This window comes from Hylobates moloch, unplaced genomic scaffold, assembly GCF_009828535.3.
Source record: "Hylobates moloch isolate HMO894 unplaced genomic scaffold, HMol_V3 SCAFFOLD_16, whole genome shotgun sequence".
Taxonomy (NCBI): Eukaryota; Metazoa; Chordata; class Mammalia; order Primates; family Hylobatidae; genus Hylobates; species Hylobates moloch.
Genome location: NW_026652291.1, coordinates 76,194,866 through 76,208,876, shown reverse-complemented (window position 1 = coordinate 76,208,876; position 14,011 = coordinate 76,194,866). Strand labels below are relative to the sequence as shown.

The 14,011-nt window shown below is 38.7% G+C and overlaps 1 protein-coding gene across 7 annotated transcripts in view; it reads right to left on the bottom strand.

The window, feature by feature from the left end:
- MIA2 (MIA SH3 domain ER export factor 2) overlaps positions 1-14,011 on the bottom strand; it is a 122,470-nt gene that overhangs the window by 52,121 nt on the left and 56,338 nt on the right. For all 7 annotated transcript variants that reach the window (XM_058429482.1, XM_032179586.2, XM_058429481.1 and 4 more), the window contains 4 exons: positions 8,835-8,912; positions 6,253-6,363; positions 5,572-5,643; positions 4,605-4,709 (listed from right to left, as the gene is read on the bottom strand). In XM_058429482.1, coding sequence (XP_058285465.1) covers positions 4,605-4,709; positions 5,572-5,643; positions 6,253-6,363; positions 8,835-8,912 — 366 coding nt within the window. The remainder of the gene's footprint in view (positions 1-4,604; positions 4,710-5,571; positions 5,644-6,252; positions 6,364-8,834; positions 8,913-14,011) is intronic.

Sequence of the window (14,011 nt, the reverse complement as noted above, 5' to 3'; positions counted from 1 at the left end):
ACCATTCTTTATATCCCATATAAAATATACCTTACTTGCATTAAAATTTATTTTTTAAATCATTGTGCAATTTTGTACTTAAAATAACTAACCTTTAGAAATACCACCATCCTGGCCAACATGGTGAAACCTCATCTCTACTAAAACACAAAAATTAGCTGGGCACGGTGGCACGCGCCTGTAGTCCCAGCTACTCAGGAAGCTGAGGCAGGAGAATCGCTTGAACCCGGGAGGCAGAGGCTGCAGTGAGCCGAGATTGGGCCACTGCACTCCAGCGTGGCAACACAGCGAGGCTCCATCTCAAAAAAAAAAGAAATACCATTAATCTAGAACAGATCAGATTTTGCACAAACAGTATTCTACTATATATACTTTTACAGGAAAGGAAAGCCTTTCTGAAAATGACAAAAAGTAAAGATCATTAGAAAAGATCATTAGTAAAGACTACAGAAAGCTTAAAAGCTTCACAAATCAAATATAACACAAATGACATTTAAAGACAAATAACTAGAAAGGAATTCTTTCCTTTTTTTTTTCTTTTTTTTTTTTAGAGGCAGGGTCTCATCCAATGTCATCCAAGCTGGACCACAATCTCAAACTACTGGGTTCAAGATATTCTCTCACCTCAGCCTCCCAAACAACTGGACTACAAGCACATGTCACATACCCTGCTAATTTTTTTATTTTTATTTTTTTGTAGAGTCAAGTTCTTGCTATGTTGCCCAGACTGATCTTGAACTCCTGGCCTCAAGTGATCCTCCCACCTGGACCTTCCAAATCACTGAGATTACAGGTGTGACCCACTGCACCCCACCAATAAAGGAATTTTCGTAACATTTGTAGCAAAAGGTTAACAACCTTAGCATGCAAAGAGCTCTTAGATGTCAATAAGAAAAAATAGGCAAAGAAAAAAAGACTGAGCAGGCAACTCACAAAAGAAATGGCTCATATATATGTAAAAGTCTAAATTTATTTAGTCTTTAAAACTCTGTTCTACCAAACAGTAATTATTGGATTTCTCTGCAAAACTAAGGCTTCATTAGCATATTTCCGAACACACGAAAAACTAATCCTTTTCTATGTATATATAACAGAATCAGATGATACAGGTAAAAACAAATGAGAATTCAAGAAAAAATTCACATTTGGTGATTAGGTCATCTCTCATGAGTTAGTAAAGAGACTTAAGTACACAGTACACAGTATTAAAACATTAGAGAAGGAGTGCATTAGAACATGGCATCAGTGAATACAGTTTGTTTCAAGAATTTGGATTATTACAAGGGAGTGAGACGAAAACCGTTGTAAAGAGTAAGACTGATCTACATGAAATATTTTCCAAGGTGGAAAAGGCCACTTTTGATCATAACATGGCAAATTTAACACAGGGTTTACCACCACTTTCTACTCAAATCTATTAAAATGCCCGAAAACAGATTTTTTTTCAAAGGCATAAACCCACAAGGAAAAAAGAGAATAGGAGACAAAAAATAATTGTAGAAGTAGAAAATGGAAAGTGTGATAAAAAGACTCGACCAACTAGAGAGAACTAAAATCTAAGCCAGAAGATAGAACACCCAAAAGTAGGCTGATTTGATATACCCTAGAAAGGCTCACGATTTGAAGGCACAAATACCAGGGGTATAAGCAGGACTGGAAAAAAGGAGGACTGGCCAAAAGTCTGTATAAAACGCAGTTGGAAAGCCTCCCATGATATAAATATATACTCATTCTCTCTCATTCATTCTCTATCTCTGTCTCTTTCACACACACACACACAGACACACACACACACACACACACACGCAAAACCCTACAGGGTTATTCTTTGAAGAGGTGGAACCTGAGACTCTAGGACATCTATCCAGGTGAAGGTGGAAGTAACATACTGAAAACATAGAAGTATTAAGAGGAAACTGACTTACTGAACAGTCAGACACCGGCACTCTTTACCTGAGTTGCAAGACTGTTGGCCAATAGGCTTACACCTCCCAAATGGGAAATGTAGAGGACTCATCCCTGTGGAAATGCTCTTCAGATACCAACAACCGAGAATCTTCCAATTAGAAATACACTAACATGGCCAGGTGCGGTGGCTCATCCGTGTAATCCCAGCACTTTGGGAGACCAAGGCAGGCAGATCACTTGAGGTCAGGAGTTCAAGACCAACCTGGCCAACATGGTGAAACCCCACCTCTACTAAAAACATAAAAATTAGCCAGCTGTGGTGGTACAGGCCTGCAATCCCAGCTACTCGGGAGGCTGAGGCAGGAGAATCACTTGAACCCGGGCAGCAGAGGTTATAGTGAGCTGAAATAGCACCCTGAACTCCAGACTGGGTGACAAAGTGAGACTGTCTCAAAAAAATATATATCCTATAGAAAAGCCCGCCAATAGCTGGGCACAGTGGCTCGCGCTTGTAATCCCAGCACTTCAGGACGCCAAGGCGAGTGGATCACCTGAGGTCAGGAGTTCAAGACCAGCCTGGCCAACATGGTGAAACTCTGTCTCTACTAAAAATACAAAAAATTAGCCAGGCATGGTGGCAGACGCCTATAATCCCAGCTACTCGGGAGGCTGAGGCAGGAGAATCACTTGAACCCAGGAGGTGGAAGCTGCAGTGAGCCAAGATCAGGCCATTGCACTCCAGCCTGATCAACAAGGCAAGACTCCATCTCAAAAAAAAAAACAACAAAAAAGAAAAGAAAAGAAAAGAAAACCCCGCCAGCAGCCAGGCGCGGTGGCTCACACCTGTAATCCCAGCACTTTGGGAGCCCGAAGCATGTGGATCATGAGGTCAAGAGATGTGTAATGATCTGTAATTTCAGAGAAGAGGAAACAATAAAAAGATATTGAAAGCTTCCAGGGAGGAAAAAAGCAGATTTCCAAAAATGTCTAATTATCTGAATAGCTTCTGACTTCTTAAAAACAATACTAGAAAGTCAAGACCATGGAGTGACAGTGTCAAAATTCTGAGGAGAAAAAAAAAAAAAATGCCAGGCCGGGCGCGGTGGCTCACACCTGTAATCCCAGCACTTTGGGAGGCCAAGGCGGGAGGATCACGAGGTCAGGAGATCGAGACCATCCTGGCTAACACAGTGAAACCCCGTCTCTACTAAAAATACAAAAAATTAGCTGGGCGAGATGGCAGGCGCCTGTAGTCCCAGCTACTCAGGAGGCTGAGGCAGGAGAATGGTGTGAACCCTGGGGGGCGGAGCCTGCAGTGAGCCGAGATCACGCCACTGCACTCCATCCTGGGCGACAGCCAGACTCTGCCTCAAAAAAAAAAAAAAAAAAAAAAAAAAACGCCAACTCGGAATATATTCAACTAAAATATCAACAAGTATGAGAAACAAGACATTTCCAGGCATGTAAGTTCTAAAAAAATTACCTCCTGTACCTCCTCCTCAGAAAGTCAACCAAAAGAATTAACCGCAAAAGAGCTTAGATATGGGAAACAGAAGATCTAACACAGGAGAAAGACAAGAGGAATCTTTAGGATGGGGGTAAAGTGAAATCTTAGGATACAGAACAGAACACACACCTACAGAATAAGTTCTTATTAAACCAAGAGAGGCCCGAGAAAAAACTGCTTCAAGAAAAAAAAAATGAAATTAACAGATTAAACAAAGCATTTGAAGGCATGAGTAAGATATCTGCATCTGTAGAAGACAGCATACAGATGAACCGGGTAAGTATACAAGAAACAAAACAATTATTAACCATAAGGAAAATACTGAATAAGACAGAATATGTAATAAGAACAAACCATGAGGCCAGGTGCAGTGGCTCACGCCTATAATCCCAACACTTTAGGAGGTTGAGGCAGGCGGATCACGAGGCCGAGAGATCGAGACAATCCTGGCCAACATGGTGAAACCCTGTCTCTACTAAAAATACAAAAATTAGCTGGGCATGGAGCTGCGTGCCTGTAGTCCCAGCTACTCAGGAGGCTGAGGCAGGAGAATTGCTTGAATCTGGGAGGCAGAGGTTGCAGTAAGCCAAGATCGCGCCACTGCACTCCAGCCTGGCAACAGAGTGAGAATCCATCTAAAAAATAAAAAAATAAATAAAAAAAGAACAAACCATGTTGCTCTGGTGTGAGTAATAGTTGGATAATCACAATAATTTAATCGCTGAAAAATTTTCCCACTGAAAAGTTACAATTACATTGGCAAAGCAGAAGAAGAAATATACGTGGGAGTATCTATGTATGTGCGGGAGAAAGAGGGCAAATGTCACATCCTTATGTGATCTGCCACCAGAACTGCTTCTATCTTTAGACCCCAGATATATAACTTCAATAATCCTCACTCATATTCTCCATACCCTTTCAGTCTGGCTTTAAGAAGTTGGTTATGATTACCAAAAAGCTAAATGCCCTGGCTTACTTTCCCTGCCCTGGGGGTAGAAGGTGCCAAAAGTATACACTTTTGTACACTATACAAAAGAGACAGACACTGAAATATGTATGGGAGGCTGTTCGGCTCTCATGCTCTCAAGCAAAAGCCTATACTTGTCCCTAGCATGGGTCAGTCTTGAGGATGCCAAGAACATTTATAATTACATATTCACAAGTTGAAGAGTCCCTACAGAGCACAAACCTGTTTCTGGCTTTCCTGAAGTTCAGAATTTTCAGTCAAAGCATCTTTTATTGCTATCTTCAGTCGTTCTTCATTCATTTGAAATATCTTGAAGGTCATTTTGGCCTAAGTAAAACAAAAAATGTCAAGTTTGTAACAATTAATTTAATACATAGCTCATCTTTACACATACTCCCTAGAACACAGAATTAAACAAAGGCAAAACCATGCCAATAGTAACAGCAGCGACAGCATGGTGGAGCAGAAAAAATGCTTGTCTAGAATCGGGGTCTAGTCCTGCCTCTCCCACTAACGTGCTACGACGTGACCTTGGACAAACCTCTTGTAACTGTCTATGTACAGTGCAGCAAATTTTGATAACTATTTATTCTGCCTCCCCTACTAAAATTTAAACTTCCTGGGGACTCTTTTGTCTATTAATGTTAAGTGTCAAGCAACCAGTCCTCAATATATAGTAACAGCTCAATAAACACTTGTCCATTGAAAAGATGAACTTTTCTGAAGTACTTCATGTAAAAAAAAAAAAAAAAAAAAATACAAGCTGGGTGCGGTGGCTCATGCCTGTAATCCCAGCACTTTGGGAGGCTGAGGTGGGCCGATCACTTGAGCTCAGGAGTTCAAGACCAGCCTGGCCAACACGGTGAAACCCTGCCTCTACTAAAAATACAAAACTTAGCTGGGCGTGGTGGCACATGCCTGTAATCCCAGCTATTCAGGAGGCTAAGGCAGGAGAATTGCTTGAACCCAGGAGGTGGAGGTTGCAGTGAGCCAACATCGTGCCACTATACTCCAGCCTGGGCAACACAGCCATGCTAATTCATTTAGGTATTGTTTAAAAAAAAAAAAAAAAAATACCTGGGATCCCCTATATCTCAAATCCTATTATTATATCTCATTTCTTAATTTAAAAAAATTAAACTAAAATTATTTTCAAAAGCAACAGACCTACTAGACTAATTGAACTTACTTCAGCTACTTGTGATTTGAGGGATTTTGACTCATCTTCTAGAGACTGTATCCTTTTTGAAATATCCGCCATCTAGAAAGACAGTATCAGGCAATAAATATTTACTAAACTCTAGTTTCAAAATGCCATATATATTATATATACTGTTAACCTAACACTTTTGCTCCATAAGTGACAGCTCAAATTAAGACACCTTCGCAGTTTATTTAGCCATATGCTTAAAGGCATTTTATATGAACATTACATAACAATAGTATCTCATAACTTTAATATTCCATAACATTTAAGTTATATAGGCTCAAGATAAGTCCACTAACATGTTTTACTAAATAATATCACATACATCAAGATTTTCATGAAGACAGGTTTTTTCAAAACAAAAAGTTATAATGTTAATATACACGTTCATTACAAATATACACTATGTACATGATTATTCAGTTTTTATTTACATGAGCTACTTCCATATGCATATAGAAAATTTCTATAAAAATATGCAAGAAATTTAACACAGTAACATCCGGGGGAAGTGAAAAGAATGGATCTAGAAAATTCTGCTCTCTACAACCGTCTGTATTCTTTACATTTTTTACAATAATGTAATACTTTAACCAGTATCGTATATATTTTTTAAAGCTCAGTAAATTTTTCTTATATTCTCCTCAAATAAAAAAGCCTTACCAATTCATCTTGTTCAGAATGTTTGGATTTCTCTTCTTTTAACTCTTTTTCTAGACAGAGTATTTCATCCTCAAGTTCAGAATTGGACCTGTTCAGCTTTTCACAGGTGGCCTAAGAGAGAAAGCCAACTTTATTAAACAGATACAAGAATTTTTCATTAGGGAAATCAGATGAGCATAATAAAAAATATGTACTGTAAGTTAAATAACTTTCATTTATATATTTGCTCATTTTTATAATATCAAAATAACAGCAATTGTAGCAGTGGTCAACAAAGTTCTATAAAGAGCAAGAGAATAAATATTTTAGGCTCGTAGGCCATGCAGTCTTTGTCGCAATTACTCAACTATGCCACTGTAGTGAGAAACAAAAGCAATACTTAAATGAATGAGCATGGCTGTGTTCCAAAACAATTTTTTACAAAAAAAAGCGGAGAGCCCACTAGGCACAGTTTGCCAACCTCTGCTTAAAAGCACTATAAAGAAAAAAATGAGAAATAAAGCTAATTTAATATAATCAAATGCATGACATAAAAAATCAACTAAAAAAACAATCAAGGCTGCTTCATGATAATATTCCACATTGAATTAAGACCTATTTTCTATGACCTTTTTAATTTAAAATGATTAGTTATTGGATTATTCCAACTGGACTTTAAATACTATAATAAACATACCTCTGATATTTGTGATCCTTCAACAAACTTGTTAGAGAAAAATAAACCAAAAGATTCAAAGATTTTAATGCAGGCCAAAATAAGAGCAAAAAAAATACATACTACATTACAGTGATTTAAAAACTTGTTTATACACATTACCCCAAATTTGAATATTTCATTCTAGGAATTCCCTGACCTGAATCAAAATTACTCTTTTGGTTTGATTTTATCTACAGATTCAGCTATCATATTTTTTTAAACTGCATCACATTATAGTTTGAATTCAATTATGATTACTATTACTGAAAATACTACGCTAAAAAATTCCTAAAATTGAAGAAAATTTTCCAAAATGTTGAATGCAGCTAAAAATTCAGCTAATTTTACTCCTATAATGATTCCTTACCTTGAAAATAAATTGGTGTGTAACATTTTATCCTCAGTATTACCAAGCTTGAGTAAATGTCTTTGCTACCTACTTTTTGCTCTTCTGTTAGCATGCCAAATGCCTTCTAAAATTCTTTTATCAAACTAATAAATTATGGCCGGAGGTGGTGGCTCACGCTTGTTAATCCCAGCATCTTGGGAGGCTGAGGTGTGCGGATCACGAGGTCAGGAGATCGAGACCACAGTGAAACCCCGTCTCTACCAAAAATACAAAAAATTAGCCGGGCGTGGTGGCGGGCGCCTGTAGTCCCAGCTACTCGGAGAGGCTGAGGCAGGAGAATGCCGTGAACTTGGGAGGCGGAGCTTGCAGTGAGCCGACATTGCGCCACTGCACTCCAGCCTGGGAGACAGAGCGAGACTCTGTCTCAAAAAATAAATAAATAAATAAATAAATTACTACTGGGAGGGTAGTTAAGACAGAGGGTCAGCAAATAAAATATAATTTCAACAAGTTCTTGAAGATAGTAATAGGCAACAAATGAAGAAAATATTAAGAAACTTATTTGGAATCCAATTTATAACTTCCTTTGGACTCTACTAGAAAATTCTGAATCATAACACATAGAGTTTCTGATGATTACAGATAGCAGTGATTGAGAACTGCCACACTGTACTGGACACTTATCAAAGGTACAAGGTCTACTGTTTTCTATTTTAATATCTGCAGACAAAGGTGTCCTCTGCTATCCTTTGTCACTACTGTGCTTTTTACAATATGTCCATATCTAAACAGTAGTAAGGCATTTCCATCACTTACCCTAATCTGTCTTAGTTTAGCTAAATTACAAATTACCATATTTTCCTTCCTTAAAAATCAACCAAATCACACTTGGCTCAGGAAGGCCTACTTTAGGCATTATCTTCCCAGACTCCTCATTCAGTGACATCATGTTGGTAGTCTGAAACTGGCCATGGTGGAAGTATTCATACTACAGAACGTAGCAAATGCTACAAATAAGGCTGCTTTTTTAAAAAAAAGGTGTTAAACATTTACCAACATACCATTACTTATAACGTAAACCTCTGGCCTAATTCTAGTTAGCTCTTAATATCCTCAAGATGAAAACAAAGCAAATATTGTCATAATTTACATAAGTTATTGTTGCCAACTATTCCTAAGTTTGTAAAAATGAATCTTACTTCTCCTTTCTAGAGCAAACTCAGTCAAAAAAGGAATGATCACCTTAATACGTTTCCCAGGAATGACCGAATGAAGTTTCTATATAGTTCTTGATTCCTTAACATAAACATGCCTGACTCAAAACAAGTTAGCAATAAAAGCTCAAATTTTTATAATATTTTCTGCTACCTACTATTGTCCTATTTCCTATATTAATCTTCTTCTTTAAGTTTTAACATCCAGAGATGCTCTTTCACATTTCTTTCAAATAGTTTTCAGAAGATACATTTTTTTTTAAGTTTTTGTTACTTAGTACTTTTTCCCCAACTTTTAAAATTATACCATTTGATTTTTTACCTCCAAACTTTGTGCTTCTGTTGCCTCCTTCTCAAAGCTGGCATCCTTTAAAGATGACTCTACTTCATAGCCTTCATACTGAAACAGAGCAACATCACAAGAAAAAACTCTACCAATTTTATTCTAAATCTTATCTGCATAGATGCCTAAGAAGCAGACAGAATCCATTTCCACATGTACATTAAATTTACTTGGATTTACTTAGCTTTAAGTTTTTTAAATCTGACCACTATAACAAACAATGCCAGAGCAGCTAACACATCACAAACCACTAGCTCAGGCAACAAATGCCAGAACTTCACCTCTAAGAGTAAAGTCTGCTTCTCAGAGAACATAGGACTATAACTCATATTAGCATCTTTTACTAAAAATGAGGTAAAAATTCTAACGGTAAGATTGCACTAAAGATTATCCAAAGATTTACTCAAAGAGTGTATTTTTATGAAAGCTGTCTAATTATGCCCCAAACAAGTAAGCCTCTTCTTTAAGCCTATTCATTAAAGAGAAATTTACAGTAACTGACCATCAAAACTTTTCACTTTTAATTCATACCACACAACAAATAAACCAAGTGGGGAATATAAAAATCTTTAAAAGATAGGGAACAACTATCAAAAAATGAAAAGAACAATAAAACATATAATGCTATAAGATATGGCAAAATGCACTTCAATTATTCAAAAAACAGTGATTAAATTGAAGACTAGGTTGTTCGGGATCCACCTTTCTGGCGAGAACAAGAAAAGCTTGATGAAAAATACCAAAAAAAAAAAAATTATCTGTCTGAAAGCCTCAGAGAGCTATCAAAACAGTGAGAATTTGTGAGAGAAGTGGGAATCCCCAGAAAGGCAAGTCTAGTATTTGACATTTCTATTCCCCCTAGAAGAAGAGGCTGATGGGCTAAGAAACTAAGCAGAGATTTCAGGAGATTCAGAAGCTGAGAAAAAAAACTTGGAGTTCAGGACCTGCCAAGTCAGGTGAACCCTGTGCTTGGCTAAACAATGATCTGTCCAAAGATGTCTACGTTCTGCTCCCCAGAATGTCCAGGTGTGATAAAGGACCTTAAGATGGAAAGAGCATCCAGAATTATTTTGGTGGGCCCAATATAATGCCAAGGGTCCTTAAAAGGAGGAGGCAAGAGGACCAAACTTAGAAAAGAATGATATAAGATAGAAGCAGAAATTGGGGTGATGTAGTTAGGAGCCAAGGTATGTTGGTAGATTCCATATAAGACACAAGACACAGATTCTCTCCTAGAACATGCATAAAGAAACAGACTTGCTGCTATCTTAATTTTTGCCCCCCAAGATTGGTTTTAAGGCTGGGCATAGTAGCTCACGTCTGTAATCCCAGCACTTCGGGAGGCCAACGTGGGATCACTTGAGGCCAAGAGTTCAAGGCCAGCCTGGGCAACATAGTGAGATCCCATCTCTACAACAAAATATTTTTAAAAAGATCAGTTCTAGACTTCTGACCTTCAAAATTGTAAGAGAATAAATGTGTGCTGTTTTACACCACTAAGTTTGCACTAATTTGTTACAGCAGCAAAAGGAAATCGACGTCCTTACCAACCAAAATTGGTACCTCGGAAGGGCGCAGTGGCTCACACCTCTAATCCTAGCACTTTAAGAGGCTGGATCACAAGGATCACGAGGTCAGGAGTTCAAGACCAGCCTAGCCAACATGGTGAAACTCTGTCTCTACTAAAAATACAAATATTAGCTGGGCATGGTTGACATGTGCTTGTAATCTCAGCTATTCGGGAGGCTGAGGCACAAGAATCACTTGAGCCCAGGAGGTGGAAATTGCAGTGAGCCGAGATCATACCACTGCACTCCAGCCTGAGTGACGTACAAAGACTGTAAAAAAAAAAAAAAAAAAAGAAAGAAAGAAAACCTGCCTACCTTATAACAAAGTCGAAACCAAAAACAGACTAATCCTCTGAACTGAGGCCTAGCTTCCAAATATCTCAACCTGTTATTGAAGTAATCTGACCTCCCAACAAAGAAAAGCCCAGGAAGAGATGGCTTCACGGCTGAATTTTACCAAATTTTTAAAGTAGAATTATTACCAATACTTCTTAAACTCTTCCAAGAAAAACGACAGGAGGGAATATTTCTAACACATTTTATGAGTCCGGCATCACCTTGATACCTAAGCCAGACCAAGAAACCACAAAAAATAAATAAATAAATAAACAAACAAACAAACCTACAGGTCAGTATCTCTGATGAACACTGATGCAAAAATCATAAATAAAGTATCAGCAAATTGAAATTAACAATACATCAAAAAGATTATGCATTGTGATCAAGTGGGATTTATCCCTGGCATGCAAAGCTGGTTTAATATACGCAAATTGGCCGGGCACAGTGGCTCACGCCTGTAATCCCAGCACTTTGGGAGGCCGAGGCAGGCAGATCACAAGGTCAGGAGTTCCAGACCATCCTGGCCAACATGGTGAAACCCTGACTCTACTAAGAATACAAAAATTAGCCGGGCACCTGCAGTCCTAGCTACTTAGGTGGCTGAGGCAGGAGAATCGCTTGAACCCAGGAGGCGGAGGTTGCAGTGAGCTGAGATCGCGCCATTCCACTCCAGCCCAGGCAACAGAGCAAGACTCCGTCACAAAAAAAATATATATATATATATATACACACATATATATACACGCAAATCAATTAATGTGATACATCACATTCACAGACTGAAAGACAAAAACCACATGATCATACCAATTGACAAAGAAAAAACATTCAATAAAGTTCAACATCCATTTTTTTTTTCTTTTGAGAGATAGGTTCTCCCTATGTTGCCCCGGTTGGACTTGAATTCCTGGGCTCAGGCCATCCTCCCACCTCAGGCTCCCAAGTAGGTGGGACTATAGGCACACACCCTCACGTCCAGCCCAACATCATTTCTTGATAAAAACCCTTAACAGTTTAAGTATAGAAGTAAAGTTCTGGCCAGGTGTGGTGGCTCACGCCTGTAATCCCAAAACTTTGGGAAGTCCAAGGAGTTCGAAACCAGCCTGGGCAACATGGCAAAACCACGTCTCTACCAAAAATACACAAATTAGCCAGGCTTGGTGGCACACACACTCCCTACTCTAGGGAGGCTAAGGTGGGAGAATCACTTGACCCCAGGAGGTTGAGGCTGCAGTGAGCCATGAGCATGCCACTGCACTCCATCCTGGGCAACAAAGTGAGACCCTGTCTCAAAATACTAAATAATAGTGGCTCATGCCTGTAATCCCAGCATTTTGGGAGGCTGAGGTGGGCAGATCATGAGGTCAGGAGATCGAGACCATCCTGGCCAACATGGTGAAACCCCATCTCTACCAAAATACAAAAAATTAGCCAGCCATGGTGGCGCATGACTGTAGTCCCAGCTACTCAGGAGGCTGACGCAGAAGAATTGCTTGAACCCAGGAGGCAGACTTGCAGTGAGCCACTGCATTCCAGCCTGGTGAAAGAGCAAGACTTCATCTCAAAAAAAATAAATAAATAAATAAATAAATAATAAAATTTAAAAAATAATGAAAAAAATAAAAGAAAGTTCCTCAACATAACAAAAGCCATTTATGAAAAACTTACAGCAAATATCATCACCAGTGGAGAGAAACTGAAACCTTTTCCATTAAGATCTGGTACAAAGCAAGGATGTCCACAACCACCACTTCTATTCAAAACAGTACTGGAAGGGCTGGGTGTGGTGGCTCACACCAGTAATCCCAGCACTTTGGGAGGCTGAGACAAGCGGATCACTTGAGCCCCAGAGTTTGACACCAGCCTGGGCCACTTGACCAAACACCATCTCTACAAAAAAAATACAAGAAATGAACTGGGTGTGGTGGTGCACGTCTGTAGTCCCAGCTACTTGGGAGGCTAAGGTGGGAGAAACACCTGAACCTGGGAGGTTGAGGATGCAGTGAGCCATGACCATGCCACTGCACTCCAGCCTGGGCAACAGAGTGAGACCTTGTCTCAAAAAAACAAAAACAAAATAGTACTGGAAGTACTATCGAGCAATTAGACAAGAAAAAGAAATAAAAGGCCTGGCATGGTGGCTCACGCCTGTAATCCCAGCACTTTGGGAGGCCAAGGTGGGCAGATCACTTGAGGTCAGAAGTTCGAGACCAGCCTGTACAACATGGTGAAACCCTGTCTCTACCAAAAAATACACACACACACACACACACGAACAACCAGGCACGGTGGTGCACACCTGTAATCCCAGCAATATGGGAGGCTGAGGTGGGAGAATCACTTGAACCTGGGAGGCAGAGGTTGCAGTGAGCTGAGATTGCACTGCTGCAATCCAGCCTGGGCAACAGAGTGAGACCCTGTCTCAAAAAAAAAAAAAAAAAAAAAAAAAAAAGTAAGAAGGAAGGAACAGAAGGATAAGGAAAGAAAAGGAAAGATATCCAAATCAGAGAAGTAAAATTATCTGTTTGGAGATGACATGATCCTGTATGTAGAAAACCCAAAAGATGTCATCAAAAATACAGATCTAATAACTGAATTCGGTAAAGATGCAGGATATAACATCAAAACAAAACTACGTCATTTCTATACACAAATAAAGATCTAGCCAAAAACGAAATCTAGAAAACAATCCTATTTACATAGCATCGAAAAAAATAAAATACTTAGGAACAAATTCAACCAAGAAGGTGAAAGACCCATACACTGAAAAGTATAAAACATTGATGAAAGAAATTGAGGCGCACACAAAGAAATGGAAAGGCAGCCAAAATCTCAATGGCATTCTTCACATAAATTTTTTTAATCTAAATTTAATATGGAATAGCAAAGGATCCCAAATAGTCAAAGCAATTCTGAGAAAAATAGAGTTGGCAGCATCAGACTAACTCATTTTAAATTATATTCCAAAGCTATAATAATAAAAACAGTGTGGTACCAGTATAAAAACAAATACACAGACCAGTGGAACAGAATAGAGAGCCTAGAAATAAATCCAAATAGATATGGTTAAATTTTCAATAGGGCACCAAGAATACACAATGCAGGAAGAATAGTCTCATCAATAAATGGTACTGAGAAAACTGGATTTCACATGCAAAAGAATGAAATTGAACTTTTATTTTATATAATACATAGAAATCAACTCAAACTGGATAAAAGACCTAAACATAAAACCTGAAACTACAAAAC